Source organism: Ptychodera flava, chromosome 11 (genome assembly GCF_041260155.1).
Source record: "Ptychodera flava strain L36383 chromosome 11, AS_Pfla_20210202, whole genome shotgun sequence".
NCBI lineage: Eukaryota > Metazoa > Hemichordata > Enteropneusta > Ptychoderidae > Ptychodera > Ptychodera flava.
Window position 1 is genome coordinate 32,385,722 of NC_091938.1, and position 20,910 is coordinate 32,406,631.

General features: G+C 37.1%; 1 protein-coding gene across 2 annotated transcripts; it reads right to left on the reverse strand.

Moving 5' to 3' along the window:
* Window positions 1-1,516: 1,516 nt before the first annotated feature.
* Window positions 1,517-18,293, reverse strand: LOC139144112 (integrator complex subunit 10-like). 2 transcript variants are annotated; one of them, XM_070714782.1, is made up of 18 exons: window positions 18,088-18,293; window positions 13,878-13,945; window positions 12,926-13,029; window positions 12,511-12,567; window positions 11,978-12,060; window positions 10,895-10,976; window positions 10,140-10,317; window positions 9,466-9,597; window positions 8,743-8,912; window positions 7,966-8,078; window positions 7,144-7,282; window positions 6,498-6,580; window positions 5,911-5,970; window positions 5,359-5,418; window positions 4,887-5,054; window positions 4,102-4,264; window positions 3,243-3,336; window positions 1,517-1,862 (listed from the first exon to the last, which is right to left on the reverse strand). In XM_070714782.1, exons 1-18 carry the CDS (start codon window positions 18,220-18,222, stop codon window positions 1,700-1,702), a joined length of 2,052 nt encoding a protein of 683 aa, XP_070570883.1. In that variant the 5' UTR covers window positions 18,223-18,293; the 3' UTR covers window positions 1,517-1,699. The 2 variants fall into 2 exon arrangements, with proteins under 2 accessions (XP_070570883.1, XP_070570884.1); XM_070714783.1 differs by having other exon boundaries at window positions 7,144-7,279; window positions 18,088-18,277.
* Window positions 18,294-20,910: the final 2,617 nt, after the last annotated feature.

Consider the following 20,910-nt stretch of genomic DNA (forward strand, 5'->3'; position numbering starts at 1 on the left):
AACCAAATTTCAAAGCATCAAGCTATAGAGTTGCTGACCGCTTGATTTTAGGTGAAGTTGAAAAGAGCGCCCTCAGGGCGCCAGTGCTGTTGATTGATAAGAATTTGGAGGAAATTTTACTAGATACAAGGGGTTCTCGAAAATTTTCGATTTAAAAAGAGACATATATTCTAAAAGTAGAGCATTAATAATGTCATTTTTCTATTAAAGGGCCAGTATGCTAACTTTTGATAAATTTTTCACAAATTTTGTTTTGAATGTGAACGATAATTTCGTATTCTACTGCACAAGGCATGTTTATCTACACGTGTTCAGCTTGTCAACTCTGCCCGTACGTATGTAAACTGCATTGTTATTGTTGAAAAGTGACTTCTTGTCTAGACTAGAATTCAAGTGTAATAAATAACAATGCATTTTATATATATAGACGCTAAGTTGACAAGCTAAATAGTTGCAATTGAGATACAAAATAAAAATTATGAAAAAATCATCAACAGTTAGCATTACTGGCCCATTAAGGTAATAGGGGCCACGAAGTGAAAGACAAACTTTTGCTCAAACTTTCCTCCATGAAACTTTCAACCATTCTCTCACCAAATCATGAATACAAATCAGGGGTCACTGTGCACAGTTTGGTTCTAGAGAAAAAATTAGGTAACAATTATCGATATTTGAATTCAAAATGGCCATCATGCCTGTGTCCTGTTCCCGCAACTCTATTGGGAAATAAATATTCGTTTTCGTGAACCTAAATCCACTATAAGGTGGCTCATTTGATTATGACTTGATCTTTGAGGCTATCCCAACTTCCTAAAGGCTCCCCAAATATGAATTATTGGATGGAGGTTTCCATGAAAATGCTCTTCACAAACTTTGGATTAGAAATGTTTTTTTCTTCAACACAAAACAACATAAAATACATTTTATGTTACATAATAGGTAGGTACATGAAGGTGACAATTCTTGAAATGTGAATTAGGCTTGTTAGTTTCTTATGGACTATTCTAACCCCATGGTATGCATTAAATGTAGTCAGATCAATTCAACATTGAAATTAAGGTTGTACAGGCATGCGCCTCAAAAGTGAAAGACTGAAACTTGTTCAAAGTTTTCCTGAATGAAACTTACAACCATTCTCTCACCAAACCAAACTAGAAATCTGGGGTCACCATGTAAAGCTTTGGTACTGGAGAAACAAATCAGCTAATATTTACAGGTATTTGAAAATTCAAAATAGCTGCAATCCCTGGGGAATGGGGAAAAATTACATTTTTGAGTTTTGAAAAATAAGACAGTAAAAGTTTTCTTATTCCAAGAGCTTTTAAATGAGCCTACACATGTGGTAGACCATAGACCATAGACTTCGCTGGTCTACGGGTGGACCAGCAAAATATTGGAAAAGTCTGAGAGTCCAAATATCTGTCCCTAACCCAAGGTGAATTCTACCTTAATTATGCCGAAGAAACTAGTCACACAAACACATACACAAAGTCAAGGACAGGACAATATATGATACTTAGTGTCTTACTAAAATATTAATATACTTTATTTCAGTCACTCAACTCGTTCTATAAGATTTGACTGAATACGATCAGTGTATCAAAAAATCAGACAGTGATACAAGCTATCATCCCCTGATGACAACTTATACAAAAACCTTTTCATTCACAATGAACGGATCAAACCAAAAACGGCAGTTTCATAGGGGTGTTGTAGCTTGTTTGATGCTCTTGCTCTCTTCAATAAGGAACTGTTTCAAGACACTGAGTAGGTTGTCATCACATCTGGCCATCTGTTTCTCCATGGCGATTTTGAAATCTTCCTCGCCACCTTTGGTCACACCCCTGGTGACAGTCCTGGTCCTGAAACGACAAAGGGGGAGAGACGTGGCTAAGGTAACAATGCCGGGCTATGTTTGTGAGTTGGCTAAATAGGAAATGCATAATTGATAGTCTGTATACTTACGTTTGTGATCTACTGTACATGATGGTAATTACAAATTGAGAAAAAGAAGGAGACAGAAATGAGTATAGGCAAGGAAAGGTATAAAGGTCATACAACAGACAATCAGAAACCTTGTCACACAAACACGACAGTGCTAGACAGTATTACTGTATTTGTGGTTGGATTTAGATTCCATGCAGCTTTTATTACAGCATACATGTACATGTACAATTGACAAATGAAGCAATCCTACACAAAGGCTGTTGTGCTTGGTAGACTCTATATTTCACTGAATCATTGGTATTTCTGTTTCAGTGTCATGCACGTACACGGCTGAACACAGTAGAGTCATGCTACGGCATGCACAGAGGTGAATTCACCGGAGATCAAAATAACAGTGTGCACACACACTGCAATATGCATGTCAATGTTGCCATGGTGCAGGTAGATTGCCAGAAATATGTCTACATACTGCGTATGTTGAAAATAATACAGAATACATTCTGAGGTTTACCTGAATATAATGATAACAATGTGTTTTGCAAGTTTTCCACAATTTTAGTGTTTCATTGAAAAAATTGAAAAATAAGCTAAATTCACTGATGGCAGTCAGTAAAATACAATTTTGACATGTATTAAAGTACATGTGGCCCAGCAATTAAACTTTGAAGCAAAAGCTGGTAAAACACACACCAGACTGAACACATGGCCATGTGGTCAACAAATACAAAAGGATGGACTTATATGTGGGATGATAACCTAATCAATGTAACATATAAATCTGTAACTTTTTATTTGCATTTCCAGTGTCCTGTGTAATTTGTTGCTCCTATGGCTTTAAGTGAGCCCCTGCTTTAAAAGTGTTGCAACAAATAGATAAATAAATAAATACAATATATTATTGATAAACTATAAACCAGTCTCTGTGCATATAGTGGGAAGCTGCTGGATTTTGATGTAATAACTGACTAACACAGTGTGCATGTCGGCAAACTAAATGTTGTTTTTTTTTGCATCCCTGTTAATGTAGAGTTTGGATGGAAAACAAATCTGATAGGCAATCAAAAATGCCAGTCACCGAACACAAATCATTGAAGACACAGTTTGGGAGAGTGGTAATCAACGAATAAGCAACAGAGTTATATGAAACAGTCTAGGCTTTGCACAGTGGAAAGTTTTTAAAGGCTAGTGCCAACACTGAATTAATCTAAACACAACCTTGAAGTAACTATTTTTCCCCTGACTTTATATTTCAGAAGGGAACATTAGAGATGTGATGACAATTTGCAATTTCTTACCTTTGCAGTGCCACTGGGTGTGGTATGAGATCTAACTCTACTCTACCGCCCTCATCTGTCTTCAGATAAGCAATTTCTTCAAGAATGTCAATATCTGTGTTGTTCCCCATGAAAGGATAACACTGCCACACAACAACAACAAACCGGGCAAAAATGACCAAAAAACATGAAAAACACACATATCAATGCATAACACTGAAATGGAAACAAAATAGACATTTTTAACAAAATTGCTACATTAAATTTTTAATCTAGTTTTGGAGGGAATATGAGATTACCAGTTGCATTGTTGATGAATCACTAACAGTTTTATAGTTTATTGATGTCATTGTCTTTCCTTACAAGATATATCCTGGATCAAAACACATGATACAAAGCACTGGGGACTGATGGGGTCACATGCACTCTATTACTACCCTGTAAGTCATAATATCAAATGTGCATTCATCGCTCACACGGACATATTTCACTAACACGATCTGACACAATGCTTTCATGCCTTGCCCCACAAGTTTACTCCACTGATGGTCATAGACCCTACTGTCTGGTGCAATCAGCAGACATAAGATAAATCACAAAGAAAACTCCGCCAAAGCAAAGCACATCTGTACTCACTATTTTTTGTTAATACACATTTCTATGACATGATAGGCAGACAGTAATAATACTCAATCTGGCATTTCTTGATGTTTCATAAGAGCAAATCATAGGTTATCTGTGTTGCAACAACTGATTCAACTTTGACACAAGATGAAACATGTACTCAGAACACTCATCACACCAACCAAACAACCAAATCTTGTTTAACACAATTCATAAACAACTTTACAGTGTTGTGCCGTTTCATTGCAAAGGATACTGATGACATAATTGAAGAATGGGAAGTAAGTCAGACTGCCTTGCTGACAAATGACGTCTATTACTTGTGTGAATAGCTTCTCTTCTTTTGGCCAATCATACTGCATCATTGTGATCATGTGACCCAGGGCCATTTCATTTACACCACCAGAGTTGAAGATTTTCTGAGGAGAAAATGAAAGTATAATGTTCATGTAAATACATCAGCAGTAAGGAATGAGCCGTGGTGATGAATATGAGAAAAAGCAAAATGTAGATTTCATGAACTACATGTATGATGAAGCTTTTACAAAATAAAGAGAATATACAACTTGCATGTGTAAAAAGCTTCTAAATATTTCTGGTTACTGTCAAAGAGAAGTTCATCATGTGTAACAAACAAGAACATGCAACAATAATAGGAATTGTATTATTGCTCTGTCAATACAAATGCATTTTGTGATGTCATTCCCCTCAGATTATTGCTGATCATACATCCCATTATCCAGTATTGCCTCCCCATCTACAAAGTCCCTCCCATTGGCAAACTATAAAATAATAGCAATAATGTACCCCTCTCAGTCAATAATGGACTCAAGCAAACTTTGCTCTCCATGATATACTCGGCGTTGCCTCATACATTATGTCATGCAGATTTCACACAGTATGAGCCAGGACTGAATACATTATTGCTCAAATCCAGTGCAAAAAAAAATTGAAAATGAATGGTTTGAATGAACTCAGTTCACCAGTAGCAATGCACTCTTGTGAGAAAGTCACTTAATGTATGTTATGGCGTACACTTACCTTAAAACACATAAGTACAAGTTTAATACAGTACGGTAAAATGTAGGTAGGTGTGCATGATACAAACTGAAGATTATGGGTTGGCTTGCTCTCCTCCTGATGCGGTGGTTTACAATCCATTGTTTCCGGTAACTTAGCAACTGCATTCAGGGCCATGTCACAGGCTTTCTGATGGAGAGAGTGTGAATTTATGAAGTTGAAGCAACTTTCATAAATTCCTTTGAAATTTCATATAAATAATATTCTTGATTGAAACAATTTAGGAATTACTTTCACAATTTGATTTGTCAATTTTTCATGCTTAAAAATTCAAATGTTGCCAGAGCATTTAAATCATGTGTACAATATACACACCATATTTTGCAGTCATGAAATTAAATGCGTGAATCACAAACAACCGTGACTGTCAGCACTTCATACCTTGTCTTTCTTTATCAAATGAACAGAAACAAAACTCATGAACAAAACTTACTTTGTAGAGCTTCATGGCAAGAGAGCAAGATGATAGCTGAAGAGCTGCCTCCAACTGACCCTGAAGGAAAAAACACAATTATAAACACTATCAGCCTTGTCTGAATTCTTGGCAAAGGATTTCTGTCAGCCATGGACATTAATAATTCCTCCTAGCTTTTGTTTTGTATTTTATTCTGTATGCACTTATAATACTAAGCAGTCTATTGATAGACAATGAAAATTGATTTAGTATATTTTAAGTATTTGTATCTACATATTAATTAAACAATACTTCAATGTTGTTTCGCACTAATATAGTGAGTCCTCTTGCAGTATACATTGCATTCTGCCCTAGCAAGTACATGATACAGAACATATCATGAAGCTTCATTTTTAAAGTGAAAGAAACCCAACAGAGATCAATAAAAAAGTATCTTAACATTATAGGCTTCATTTTGACATTTGAGTCAATTATAATTATTATGGAAGAGGTGTATCTGCTTGCCTATGTACAAACTCATTCAGACACTCATTAACTCACTCTCTCTTTCTCTCTCTCCCCAACCCTCACCTGTACTTCACCTGACTCTTGCCTGTCTTCTAACATGATCAGCGCCTTGGCTGTGTCTCCCTGTGAACAGTTACAGTGGAAACCATGTATATTGTGTGAGCATGGAATTTCAGTTGCAAAATGATTTGTATGTAATTGATGCATGGAAACTTTTCGTGATTGCTGTATGAAAGCAAGTTACAATTATTTGAAGGCTTTTATTTGGAAGACTATAAACTTTGAAAAAGGTTTGAACTGCGATGCCCCTTTAACATTACATTTTCACTGATATCTTAAACTTTGGTACAAAGATGATTAATTGTATGGTAAGGTACTGTATGAGTTGTGCAACACATGACGTTGAGGGCACCCTTAAACAAAGTCTGACTGTGCCAAATGTGTGCAAGTCGTTCACAATGATATTGATTGCGGCACCAAAGCCATGCTTGCAGTTGAATTACTGCTCAAGAATAATTAAAGAAAAAATCATTATCTTCAAATTATCATTTCCAATTTCTAAACCTCAATTTCCAACTCCACCACAGAAAACATTCTTGATGTTGTGATCACAATAACTTGAAAAGGACAATGACAAAAAGTTCACTTACAGAGAATATGCCCATATCAATTTGGAATGACACCAACCATGTCCATCTTTCTGATCTCCAATGATGTAATAACCACTTGAAATCTATAATATGAAAAGTTTGCAAAAATTGAGTGTAAAAGCGATAGAGTAAAGAAAAAACTTGTGTTTCTTTGATTATGAACTGACAGAAAAGAATATTTATGATGCAATCTGGTGGCAATAGTTTTGTATTTGTCTGGGCAAATTAGCTACTTACATGCATTTATGCAGGGAAACTTTAAATTCTTCGGTAAAATAGTCGTTACTTTGGTGAAATAACTTCTGATTCACTTGATGATACCACATCAAGTAATCAAATGCGGCAGGATAAACAAATTCTATCCATTTTCAAAACCTGTTTATTGTATAGCTACCCCCTTTGAAAAACACTTTCCCATTTAAAATCAAGATCTGCAAGTCTTAAGTCTGTACTTCTGATAAATAATCTTCTGCAAATCAATCTGGGATAAAAATTGCTAAACAAGGCAAGCCCCAATTCTGAATTTACGAAACACAGATACTTTTATTGTAATTGGAAGGGCCTTCACACCATTCCATATACTAGAATGGTGCCAATGTCACTTTCAAACTCCAATGGGGTTCATCTGAACAAAATTAGCATTTACCTTTGTCAAATGTTTCATCTGATTGGAGTAACTGCCAACAGTGTACAGCTGTAGTGAATGATTCCAGCAGATCAGCTTTGTCTTTGCTGACACCAAACACACTGATTTGATCTTTACTGCCTTCACCGCCATCCTCCTGCTGGGGAGATAACAAACATACGCATGGTGTGCTCATCACATGCTTTCTCATAGCTGCTGCTGTGGCAAAGTTATCTTAGTATTGATTCAATTTGGGACACATACTGTACTCTACTACGCAATTCTGGGAGTTGCGAGAGGTGTATAACTTACCAGAACATGCAAGTACATACCAAAATGTACACACATACATTCTGATAATGTTTGTGATCTACAGAAATTCCAGTAACTAACATATTTTCTTTGAATTCATGGAAGAATGAAGGCTCGCATATCAGGAAGTGCAAAGTCAAAATTGAGACTTCAGGCTAATATTGTCAATAAACGATTCATTATAAATTTTCTAATACCAACATGCAATATCTGTATGGGCCCTTTAAACCTACCAGTAGAACCATACATGGTAGACACAGCTGTAAAGTTATGATGCTTGAAACGTTGTGATATTTGATAGCAAAACAGTTTTCAAATTTGAACCATTAGTATGGACAGTTCTATTCTTATTTCATTTGAAAACATGATGCATAACCTGTATTCCAAAACCGACTGAAATATATACTCTGTCAATGATACAACATGTTGATTATGGGAATGGATTATTATTTAAGAACAATTGGACATTAACTTACAAGATATACTGGCTTTAAGTTGTATTTATTTATAAATTCTTTGTACTTTCCATACCTTTTCCAACCTGGCCCTTTTATGTTCACCTCTGTCTTTCTTTTTCTTCAAAGCAATATCAACATTGTGAAGTAGAACCAGTGTGCCGTACTGAAAGCCTGGTGAACCACTCCCTGTGGAGGCAATGCAAGTCTGTGTCAATAATTACAGCCACTGTCAGCATAAAATTGACAAATTTACATTAATACATCTACTGGTATATACACAACTTGAAATCCATAAATGCATGTACATTGTAAACTAATTAAATAAGTTGAAGTATTGTAATTGATAGTTTTGCAAAAACAATTATTCAATCTTGACATGTACACCCCAGGAGCCCAGCAAATATGTCCATAATCACTATTGATAACAATGGGTATGAGTAAAACCATGGCAGTCATAGGGCAATGCTGCATTCATACTAAACTCTACATACATAGTTGCCTTGCTTGACAATATTAGCTTTCTAGCCCAGAGCAAGTATAAACATACTACTTGGTGCATTTGGATGCTGTATCACTGAGTGTCACAAGGTGAAGGTGAATGAACTTTTCTGTACAATCTCAGTGTATATTTAACTTCATGAGTACAGCTTATGCTTATGCTATGTAAAACATTCAATACATTATCTGGATAGGAACAGAAATCAAGCAAGGTAATCATAGAAAAAGCAGCATGCTATGATTTGCATTGCATTTGCATTGTCTGCAATGCATTCCATGTACACATACAGTACAATTGTACCATATCAACTCATACCATACATGTACTCTTTTAGCAATCTTTGATTCATACCTGCAAACTGTTCAGGGTCTTTGTATTTCAGGAAACCATGGAGACACTGAAAGAAGAGCAGTATCAGGGAATAGAAGATTGGTTTCAAGTTAGCTGTCTTGTTTTCCTCCACTACTTTACTGCAAGATTTGTAGACTCTGGACAGATACAACCACTGCTGTCTGCTGCTCCTGTGTGAGAAAGAACAGAGGCTAGCATTTTACAACATAGCAAGATTATCAAATTACTTGATGCTACCTTGCGGTCTGCCAAGATTAAATGCTTTGTATGAGAACGGAAATTGATCAGTAATGCGTGATTAGTCATAAATTTTATGTGAGCAAAGAATGTTTGAAATCATGAGCACTTGTAGAGTTTTGTTGCACATAGTAAATTTTCATTTTCCTGTAATGCTAAACCTTTAGGTTTCTTTAAAATTCCACCATGACTGCAGGATGATACAGCAAAAATATTACTAAATGTTGTCCAATTTTCATGCGACAGAACAAAATTTCAAATGTTTCTGTGAGTGGAACTATTAATTACTTGCACAGGTTGTCTGTACTTGTTCACCTTTCTAGAGGTGTATGTTCATATATGTACGTGTATATACAGCACACTTGGAGTCTGAGTAACCTTGCCTTCATTTATTGAATAGTCGCAACACACATGTACATGTACATGTATCCCCTGGACATGAAATTGTTTCTCTCAAAAATGTATCCCCTTTAAGGATTACATTACCTGTCTGTTGGTACAACATTCTCTGTGTTCCATCCAAGTCTTGTGGCTGATAACATCAGTAAATTGTGTAAGTTGGTCCATGGTTTGTCAACTTGGCTCTCCCGCTCTGTCAAACCATCAATGTGAGTGAATCTGTCACAAGAGAAATGGACAAACATTTCATGTGACTAGAGATTTGAAATGTGGTTTGCTGTGAGAATACCGGTAGTTATGGCTAAAGTACCGTATATTTTATGGTTTATGACAATATTTGTTATTGCATGTCGCACCAGACCGTTGTGCATTGCCAATGCTGTCAGTAGGTTAGGCAGACCTACTATGCATCAGGAAAATAATGTGGAGGGTTATAACTACTATTTTGTACAGATTAATGAACTTCCCTGCCATAAGTGATGTCTATGTGAAAGTGGAAAACAATGGTATAAATACTACAACTGAATGCTAATGCGTATACAGTATACAGACAAAACAGCGGATTGTGGGTGGATTTGATTTGGTGCACTGGTAGCTCTAAATGTCCTCATTCAATTTGTTGCTTGAAACTAAATTTCATATTTTCCACTGGGGATTAGGCTTCCACTATTACTGGTATCATACAGTCACTTATGACAAACATTCTTTTTCACAAAAGTAAATTATTACAATTGACAAAAGTGGCTGTACTGGCGATTTACCTGGCCGATGAGGAGTCAGGTGATTTCAAAGGACTCTTGAAGCCACCACTATCATGTGATTTAGGTCTGACCACAAAGGTGACGTAGAACTCCAGTGATTTCTGAAGCCATTTTGATAGTTGTTTATGACTGCACTGAGTGTCATGGTTGGATAAAATGATAGGAAGTACATCACAGACTGCAAGAAAATGGAAGAAAAGCACCAAAGGATGAGTTTCTGATGAAAGAGAATACATGTATATACATGTTAGTATGGATATTTTGTAAATTTACAAACTCAAGTCTGATGTTGAGATTATTACTGTAGATTAACACAGTTTGTAATGTGTATATAGATAAAATTCCAGTAGACTGAGTATAAAACAGGAAATGGGTTAAACCCGGAATTTCCACGGACGACGGTACAAACAATACCACATGCTAAAACATGCATAGAAATATGTGTCTTTCAATACAAGTTTGTACATGTGAGTTTGTTTGTACAGCTACCTTGTGTTCTCTTCATACTCTCTGGTGCACTGAGCCTGAGGAACACCACATCCTTTTCATTACATAGTAGAACCACTGATGACACATTTGTAACAATGTTTATATCAGTCATGCTACTGTGACTCTCCATGTATTGGATAACTAGTATCACATACATGATTATGCCAGGTAACTTTTACTGAGAATGACATAAATGTAATTGAACGTAGTGGTTCTAAAAATAAGATAATCCTTCAAGTCAAATCATTCTAAGGGCCAGTACATACCGAGCAGTTTGCGGAAACAGTTGACTGGATTCTTGTCTGATTGAAGCTTCTCAGCATTCAATAAAGTCTCAACAAGCTTCACCTGGTATCAAATGAAATTTAAGCATTTGTAGAAAAAGTGAATTGTGTGATCTACCATTAATGTACAGTACGGTACATGTTACCAGACACCTTTACAGTCATGTATGATTTTAAATTCAAGTCTGTCCATTAGAAATTGATTGTTGGTGAATCTTTGCATTTTGAAAGGCGAAATCAAATTCTGTATTCATAGCCGGATCAAACTTTTATCTTTGTTGGGGTAGAATGCATCTTCAAGACAGATATCAAGACTCAACTTTTTCCAATACTTTTCTGGTCTACCACTTATTTGGGCTCATTTTAAAGCTCTTGGAGTAGGAAAAGTTTTCACCTTCTCAGATATCTTGAAAATCGGAAATATTGTTTTTCTCAATTGAGTTTTGATTTTTGAATTTCAAGGTAAATGTTAGCTAATTTTGTTTTCATGTACTAAACTTTGCATGGTGAGCCCTCATTTTATTCTTGATTTCAAAAGAGAATGGTTGAAAGTTTCATTAAGAAAAGTTTCTTCAAATGTTTAAACAGGAAATTCCCCTATAAAAAGCCAGATTATCGTAATTCTATGCAAATGTGAAAAGGCACGCTACTGATTGGACGTGCCTTGTTTGGTCCCAGAATCTCATAAATTTACCATGTTTCAGGCGTTCATTGTCATTGAATCTTGCATAAGATGTCTGTGAATATATAGCGACTAAACTTTAGTCGAAAATAAACTGAAAAATGTTCCGTTTTCTGTTGGAGGATGCATATGTTTCAAAATGTGTTCCATGTACGACCATATGAGCCCTTTTTGCACAAGTCACGAAAATGCCCATCATGATTATTCAAATTTATCATACAGTCAAAGCGATGCTATGAGAATTCAAAAACTCCCGCCCAGTGTATGCGAATGGCTGCGTCATCAGTAATCCCCCAATTGTGCACCTACAGTCCTGTAACTTCCCATTTAAGTCCTTGTAATTTCTAGGTGCATATAACACAGGTAAAATACATAACACTTACCCCATGAGTCACAACAGCTGATGAAAATCTACCTAGCAAGAGAAGTTGCAATTTACAGTGTGCTAGAATGTCCTTGGTGTGTTCTGTAAACAAAAATAGATGACAGTCATTATCAAATGTCACTAATTTACCATTTGTTTAGGAAGTACAGTAACAATAACTATCTCATAGACAGGCAACAAGTTATGAACAGATTCTACAGGAATTATGATAAGAGTGGTACATACAAATTATTCGTTGGTGTTTGATATGCTGATCTTATTCACATTTAAAAATGAAAAACAATTGCGCAGTTCCTGTACACCAATTATCAAAGTAAATGTCAGTACAACACTGTCACTTCATTCACTTCAATTATGAAGATACAATTTCAACAGGTTATAATTTTAGTTATGACCTGTTTACAGAAACTGGCAACCTTCATGTGCGACACAGTGTCTGAACAATTCCAATTCCAGTTCATTGTTCAAAGTCACTGCTTGCACTATGAAAAAAAAGACTTTCAGATTTGTGTGTTTGTATGAAGTTCCTACCTGAAACCTGAAGAAGTATATCATGTTGTGCTTGACTTGGCAGTGTTTCAAATAATTCTGCAACACAGAGAAATAACAAAGTAACAAAGTAACATGATTTGGGAGTTGGAAACTACAAGTTCATTGTTTAATAATATGTGCTTAACGAGCATCATTAAAATGTGAATTTTGTATGAATTCTACATGGGTACATAGCCTTTATTATGAGAAACAGTCATAAGTCTAATTAAAAGCGATGAAAGACATTATACACAATATGAATTCTCATCACAATGATTCAATCAGCTGATACATTGTTGAAACATATGGTCACCAATATCTGGAGATGCTGTGGGATGCTCATTGAAATTGAAATCAACACTGACACTGGTATGGCAAGACACAGTGACTGAATAATCCATGTTTATTTCCTTACCTGAGAGAAACAAAGTGTAAGGGTCTGATTGGTCAGATTGCATCGCCATGGTGATACAATGAAGTTCTTGCCATAGTGTGGCTTCATGGTGGAACTGAATAAACCTAAAGATTTAAAGTTGTTAAATATATATTAAAATTTGGTTAGAACTCTTGCAAGGGAATCCACAATATTGTACATTGTACAAACATGGGGGGTATTTTCCATTGGAAATGCAATGATAGACTGTTGACAGTCTCTAGTGTATAAAATAACAAAGGAGTCACTGTTGCAGGTGCCGTGTGCATAGAGTATGCTTGTCCAAACAACTGAGAGCTGAAGCCTCAAGGCCTAGTACCATAGACATGAGGCTTGTGCCCATCTATTCAAAATGCACTGACAGCCTCAATGCTAGAGGTGGCTGTCAACAGTCTAATATAACGGTGACGTCATATATGTACATGCTTCTTGGATAAACTTCATTTGAAATTAAATGATGGGTCTTTTGAGGAGAAATGAAAGCCAGAAAATTCTGTTCATTGTTAGGTGACAATAAATGATTGTTTTGGAACATTTCAATTGTCTATTAAAATACTCCTATTAATTCAGCTTCATGGATTCCCTTAGTACCATTAATTTACAATTTGACAAGGGGTCACAGGTCATGCAATAAAATGAACAACGGCATCTTATATGATTAATTCTGCCACGGGTCAATGATTCTGCCAATCATTTTATATAAAGCCTCAGAGACACATAAGAAAACAGAGTAACATATACAGTATTGTATTCATTTCTACAACGATATCAATAATAGAACACATTTATGACTACTCAAATGCTGAGCAAAGATGACAGCTGGGTGGAGATACAATGAACTTTTCTGTCTGAGACCATAGCTGTAATGACCATGGCTGGAAGAAGTTTTTTAGATACACATGATGAGCACAAGAATATTCTATAAAGGACTTACAGATTGTACAGTGATCTGGCAGCTTCCTTCAAATGCCTTGATGATTTTGCAATACAGTATGACTGGTACTGTGAAAAAATACAACAACTTTGTTATTTACATTTGAAAACAACAATATTTGTTTATTTTTGTTTATTTTCGTTATTTTCGTTTATTTTGTTTTTGGGTGATGCACTGGAAATACAGGGCAATTTGAATCAGCACACAGTGTATGAATAATAAATTTTTTGCAATAATCATTTTTAAAAAGTCCTAAAAATTAGCTTTCTTATTCTGTGATAATTATACTTTTAAGATCATGTGAGCACCCACAGATACATGTACACTTATAGATACATGATGTGCCGGTGTTAAGGTTCAAAGACAAGAAATTGACCTTTTTAAGCTAATAATTCTCTAGTGATTAATAAGTTGAGAACCCAGTAAATTATATATTTTTGGAAATCCCGATATAGGGGAACATTTCGGTTACCATAGTGTCACCATTGTTTACATAACTATCATGTGACATAATTTGCATAACCTTTCAAAAATCGGTTTTCCCTATGTTTTGTTTCAATGCTTTGAGATAAAAGGCTGAAATTTGTGTGAGTGCAAGCTGTCCTTAAGATCTTCCAAATTGTGTCTAAAAAATTTTTTTAACCTTCTCAAACAATTTTTATGCCAGAAAAACTTCCAGAGTGGTGAATTTTACCCTAGTTGATTTCTTTAAAATTGTGTTCCAAAAAAATAAGCAAGATATAAAAAATCTGAGACAAACTCAGGAAGAGCGTTGTGACAGCTTGCATTCCAGAAAGTTTGAATCAGATATTTTGAAGTATTGAAACAGGACATACGGAAAACCTATTTTTGAAAGGTTATGCAAATTACCTGTCACGTCATGTGATATTTATGTAAATAATGGTGACCATTATTTACATAAATATCACGTGACGGTACCAAAATGTTTTCCTATATCTAGGCTTTCAGAAAATGTATAATTTGCGGGGGCTCTGAGCTTACTAACCACCAGAGAATTATTAGATTAAAAAGGTCAATTTCTTGTCTTGGAACCTTAAGTTGATGAGAGAGAGTATTGATAGATTCATTGAGCAAATGAAAGAGAAGCTGCTAGTCAATTTGATACCACACCATTTTGATTCAAGTCACTTAATTTAACACCTTTGCTTACCTATTTCATATTGACATGTATAATCTGGCTACTTTGATAAAGTAAAGTATCGCCTGATAGCCTAATTGGTATGTATACAAATATGGCGTGTCTATTGTGCCGTGCATTTATCAGCGATTGAAGCAACGTCTGCAATATGCAGTATTGTGGCAAGTTTATTTGTGTTTTCATAGCAATGCTAACAATACTAAGAAGTGTACATCAGTAAGTGGATTTTGTCTATTGACAGGTGCTTGTTGATTCATAAATCATCAATTCTGCACCATAGGTTTCCATTGAAGATCATGGGTAAATCATGGACAGTAGAGAAACTACTGTCTGTGGGTAAATCATGTCTGGATTGAACAAAGATTATTTGAACTAGAAGAAAATGTGCTGTTTTGTGTATTGAAATGCAACTCTTGTAGTACATGACACATGTACATATGATACAACTGTAATTCTTCAAGATTGCTGTATAGTTGACAAACAATAAAATCCATGGAATCCCTGCTTGCATTTTCAATACTGATAGCTCATCTGAATGATATGATTGACCCTATCACCTTGCTGGAAGTACCCTAGTGATTTTTGTAATGCCATGGCCATAAAACTATGTAGGAGTGAGTGCTAGTGTTGATAGCCTGAACTCACATGTTCTTTTAAACTCCTGTTCCTTACCACCAATGTGTTAGTTCTGGCTGGTTTTTTTAGGGTTGTGAACGGTATGCCAAACATGTTTACTGCACTGTTCATGGCTATAACTGCACGCTTGACATCGGACACTATAGCTGTACTGCTTGAAATGCAGACAAATTTTGGCAGTGTTGTATGTATGGCTGTGTTGCAGCTTGTAGTCTGAGCCGTAAATATGTCTTTTTTAATGTGAGCATAGAGGTACTATTACCTCTACAAAGTGAGCATTATGCATGTGATCACCAGGCCTGGCCGCAAGTGCCGTACATGTACACTGAAAACGGTGTACAGTGACCAGTGTACTGCAGCTCTGCATGGCAGGGCTGTGTGTTATCAGCCATAGGCCTCATACATGTACCACAGGCCTACGGCAGGTGACACACAGCCCTGCCAGGCAGAGCTATGTAATTAATATAATATATGATGTAGCTGCAGTGCAGTTAGCTGCAAAATTGTAGCTCTACAGTGAGGCGGTCGGTGAGTTTTGGTTTTTGCGACATCGCTCACCAGTAGAGCTACAATGCCGAAGGCCCTGTAGCATACAAAATAAGCGCGCCACACATGGCGCGGCATTTTCATGTAAAATCCCACATATTTACTGCATTTGGTCATACCGATTTATCACTACTGAAGACTAAACACTATACTACACTAACCTTGTCGTTTATGGGGTTTGGTATTAGCACAGACACGTCGATCGCGTTCCATAAACATCGAGCGTGTTTCTGGGAGCCGCCATTACCGGAAGTTGGTAATGGCGGCTCCAAGAAATGTTTTTGGAACGCGATCGACGTATTTGAACAAATACCAAACCCCATACATGACAAGGTTAGTGTAGTATAGTGTTTAATCTTCAGTAGTGATAAATCGGTACGACCGAATGCAGTAAATATGTGGGATTTTACATCAAAATGCCGTGCCATGTGCAGCGTGCTTATTTTGTATGCTTCAGGGCCTTCGGCATTGTAGCTCTACTGGTGAGCAATGTCGCAAAAACCAAAACTCACCGACCGCCTCACCGTAGAGCTACAATTTTGCAGCTACAGTGCAGTAGATCGACGTTTTGCCTTGGTATTTGGGTCAGACAAAAGCAAGCTACAGCACTGCAGCTAAGCTATGACCAGTGTACTAGCGTAGTAGTAACATGTACCCGATATTACTATTTTGGCTAATGATGCGTTTGATTTGCCTGTCTGCTTCTCGTAGTTGCGATACTTAGCATGGCATCACAGTCGTTTGGTGGGCTATTCAGCTCTGGGACTATTCGCCCCATAGACGAGTGTACAGAAGCGAGAAACAACCCAAGTCTGGAAACAGAATGGCTATAAAAACCACGCCATGTCACATTCCGTGTCCGATTTCACTGTGAAAATTAGCAAGTTCATCTATCATGCAACCGTCGATCGTTCCCTATCATTCTAAAATTTCATACCTGATACTTTATCTGATTCAAAAACGCTCGTTTCGTGTGATTTTCGGCCGAATTCGACGGACACCTCGCCAAAACCTGGGGGTGAGCAACATTCCGGTCACCTCACAGTGGACGTTGGGCACCTCCACTTTACTGACGTTAGCGCTGCGTACCCATGAGGGGTGACTGGAAGGTTGTTCATGCCTTATGTTTTGGCGACGTGTCTTCTGAACTCGGCCGAAAATCACACGAAAATTCATACCTGATACTTCATCTGCTTACAAAATGCTCATTTCCTGTGATTTTCGGCCGAGTTCGAGAGACACCTGGCCAAAACATAAGCGTGAGCAACATTCCAGTCATCCCTCATGGGTAGGCGGCGCCAACGTCAGTAAAGTGGAGGTACCCAAGAGGTGACCGGAATGTTGCTCACCCCAGGTTTTGGCGAGGTGTCCGTCGAATTCGGCCGAAAATCACACGAAACGAGCGTTTTTGAATCAGATAAAGTATCAGGTATGAAATTTTAGAATGATAGGGAACGATCGACGGTTGCATGATAGATGAACTTGCTAATTTTCACAGTGAAATCGGACACGGAATGTGACATGGCGTGGTTTTTATAGCCATTCTGTTTCCAGACTTGGGTTGTTTCTCGCTTCTGTACACTCGTCTATGGGGCGAATAGTCCCAGAGCTGAATAGCCCACCAAACGACTGTGATGGCATCCTCCTCTGCTGTCTATGGATTAAGTTCGGCTTGTACCACCATGTTGACTGAAACACGAAAATATATTGTCGTTCAAAATCCACCATAGCCCTGTGTACGATGCTGTGTTGCCGATGTTACGCCGGGAACGGGAACACAGCATCGTACGCGGTGCTATATCCATAGCTCACCCACCGTCACTCGTGACCGTGGCTCACCATTAAATGAAACCACCGGGCATAGCTCACCTGGATGCCAAAATCTCGTGGAAACAGTGCCCTTGCTGTAAGTAACCAGGCTTTCGCCGCTGCTGGGTCCTTTCCGAGTAGACTTTGTGCCGTTTCAACGAGCCACTTCTGATCTGCACCTCGGAACGTCGCCATGTTGTTGTCCGCACTGTTGCCGTAAAAGAGTATGATTATTCTGTCGTAATGAACCAAGTTCGTTGTGACTGCTGTGCTGTAGCGGTAGAGCCACTACCCGTTTACAGTAGAGCCCCTACCTGTAGCAACGAATAGCCAGCTTACCCACCAACGAGAATGGTTTGTGCGATATCATGTTTCTGCGATTCATGAGCAATCAGGACACGGGGCGCTTTCCCGGTGGGGATGAGGGAGAGGTGGACATTATGGAATGGAGGGAGTGAAAAATTTTCAAATCGTTTATAGGGGAGGGAATTCCCCTTCTAGTGGGGGTGGGGGTTGCGAACAATTAAATAACTTTCCCTAAAATGTCATTTTTTCGGAGGCCTATCCGAGATCGATCAGGGGGCATAAGCTTATATAAGCTTACAATTAAAATGCTTCCCATAATAATGTCTTACAATAATTACAGGTTGGTGAGCAGAAGAATTTTCACCAATTTTAAACTTTCTTACATCTTTGGGGGCTCTTTTATTAAAGAACGTTACCGCCAGGCGCCAGCGACAAATACCCAAAACAGTGAGCGCCGCAGCACATTAACGTGTTTTAATTATTTTTAGAAGCCTAAGAGCCCAAGGAAGTGTTAATGTTCACTTATTATGGCCGGTGGTCAGGCAAATTAAAATTGAGGGAGGGAAGGGGTTATCTGAAATTGGAGAAAAGCGAAGGGATTCCTTTTTCTCACACAGCACTTTGGCGGGGCGTCTCAATTTAAATTTCTAAAGCCTTGTTTCAGTATGCATAGATACTCCTTAGCCTAAAGAAATAAGCTAAGCGGTGTTTCTCTGCTTGCCTTCGTTCTCTGGAGTCATTTAATTGTGTAGTCGGAAGACAAGTGACCTTAACAAATGTCTTACCGTGGCAAGTCTATGATAAGTTTCATCTTGTCATATAAATGTTTATGCAAAAATTAAAGATTTATTACCGTGATCCTTGCGTGGATTATGGGTTCCTTGCAACTTTTTGCAGAGATTAGGCAAACGATTGGGCCGAGTAGAATTTTAAACGTTTTTTTTTTTTTTTTTTTTTTTTGTTATTGCAATATGTTAGCCTAATAGAAGTGCGTTAAACCGGACGATCGCTTTTTCTATCGAATTCATCCCAGATCTTAAAGTGATATGGTTTCTCGATTGCGAAGAATATTGTGGTTGGACTGACCTCGTTACAACATTTCTGTAATTGAAACGAAGACCTGTCGTTGTTTAGAAATTCACTTCGTGATGTTTGGTAGAGATACTGTCGGCAGTTGTTACTTTAAAAACAGATATCGATGCACAAACCTATCCTGGGAAATAAAACCCTTAGAAATATGAATGAATAGTTTGAGTTTTGTTTTGTTATTGTCAATCAGCATTAGCATCAGCTAATATGTAAAGTATATCATCATAGTAGCTCTTTTACGGTAAGGGACGATTCAGAATTTACTTCAGGGGGAGGGTGGAGGATTTTCAGGGGGGGGGCACCCATTTTTCCCAAGAAAATTTAGGGGGGGGGCAGACAAAAATACCACAATCTTTTAGGGGGGCCAAGGAAAAAAATCATCAATTCAATATTTGCCCAGAATTTCTGATCTCTATAAAAGAGAACCATAGATGCTACCTGGGTGACAGATAAACTCAACGTGTTTAGTTAAACTCCTTTAGCTGCCAAATTCGGTAATATTCACAGTGGTTTGTTTTATGCATCTACTGCAGTATCTTGTTCTCCTCCCTGAAGCGTCATGAAATGTCCAGTATTTAGCATGTCAACACAAACCATACAGTAAACAGTCGGGGTTGTTTTTGTTGAAAAGAGATCTCGAATCAAGTCCAGGCTAGAATTCATTTATCAACAATAACAATGGTCATTTATGTTCACACTGGTATGTTGCTAAATACAGCATTGGGTGTTCTATGTAGTGATAGAATAACAAACAAATGCTGATACACAGAGATGAACATTGAACAAATGCTAAAAATTACAGCAAATATTCAGCATCATTAGGTTGGGTTCACCTTGTAGCTTGTAAAGCAGTGTAAAGTTGCATGATAAAGAAGTGTTAATTTGTGCAAATGTATGCAAATCACCCGATTTCTTGGCTTCTTTTGCCTCCCAATTTCAAAATTTCCGAAGAATATAACTCCACTCCGACTGGGTCAAATTTTCTGAAATTTCACATTATGTTTTTTAAATGCTATATAACAAACGACTATCAATTGGTTTTGTTTGGCAATAAAGCTCTTACATTTTTAAAAAGAGGTATTTTGAATAAGAGGCATTTTAATTTTGCTGATCATGATTTTAATCAATTATTAGAGTGTCAGTCTTTAAACCCCTACAATTTTAAAATGAGGATGGATAATGCCAAATAAAATAGTCGTTTTATTCTACATATACTCTCCTTTCAAGTGAAATATTACATTTCATGAAAATACTGTCTAGTTTTTGACTTAAAGTAATTTTTATCATTAATACCAAAATTGAGGTTTTTTACCCCAAATATACACCCACTTCATCCTTTGAGTAACTACTGCTACCATACTAAACTTTAGAGTCTCTGCTTTTTGAAAATATATGGTATGAGGGGGTTTCCTTGTCATCTTTGATGAGAAATATTGCTTTGAAAAAAACTGTGTTGGCAACATGCAGCTCCACCTTAATTCAAAAAAA

What these genes read in the sequence shown, in the direction of transcription:
- LOC139144112 (XM_070714782.1), bottom strand. Translation starts at nt 18,222, where the DNA reads ATGGCGACGTTCCGAGGTGCAGATCAGAAGTGGCTCGTTGAAACGGCA. An exon ending in CAGCTGTTGTGACTCATGGG is followed by an intron (nt 10,977 to 11,977) that starts GTAAGTGTTATG and finishes ATTTGATACCAG; the next exon opens with GTGAAGCTTGTTGAGACTTT. An exon ending in AAAGGGCCAGGTTGGAAAAG is followed by an intron (nt 7,283 to 7,965) that starts GTATGGAAAGTA and finishes TTATCTCCCCAG; the next exon opens with CAGGAGGATGGCGGTGAAGG.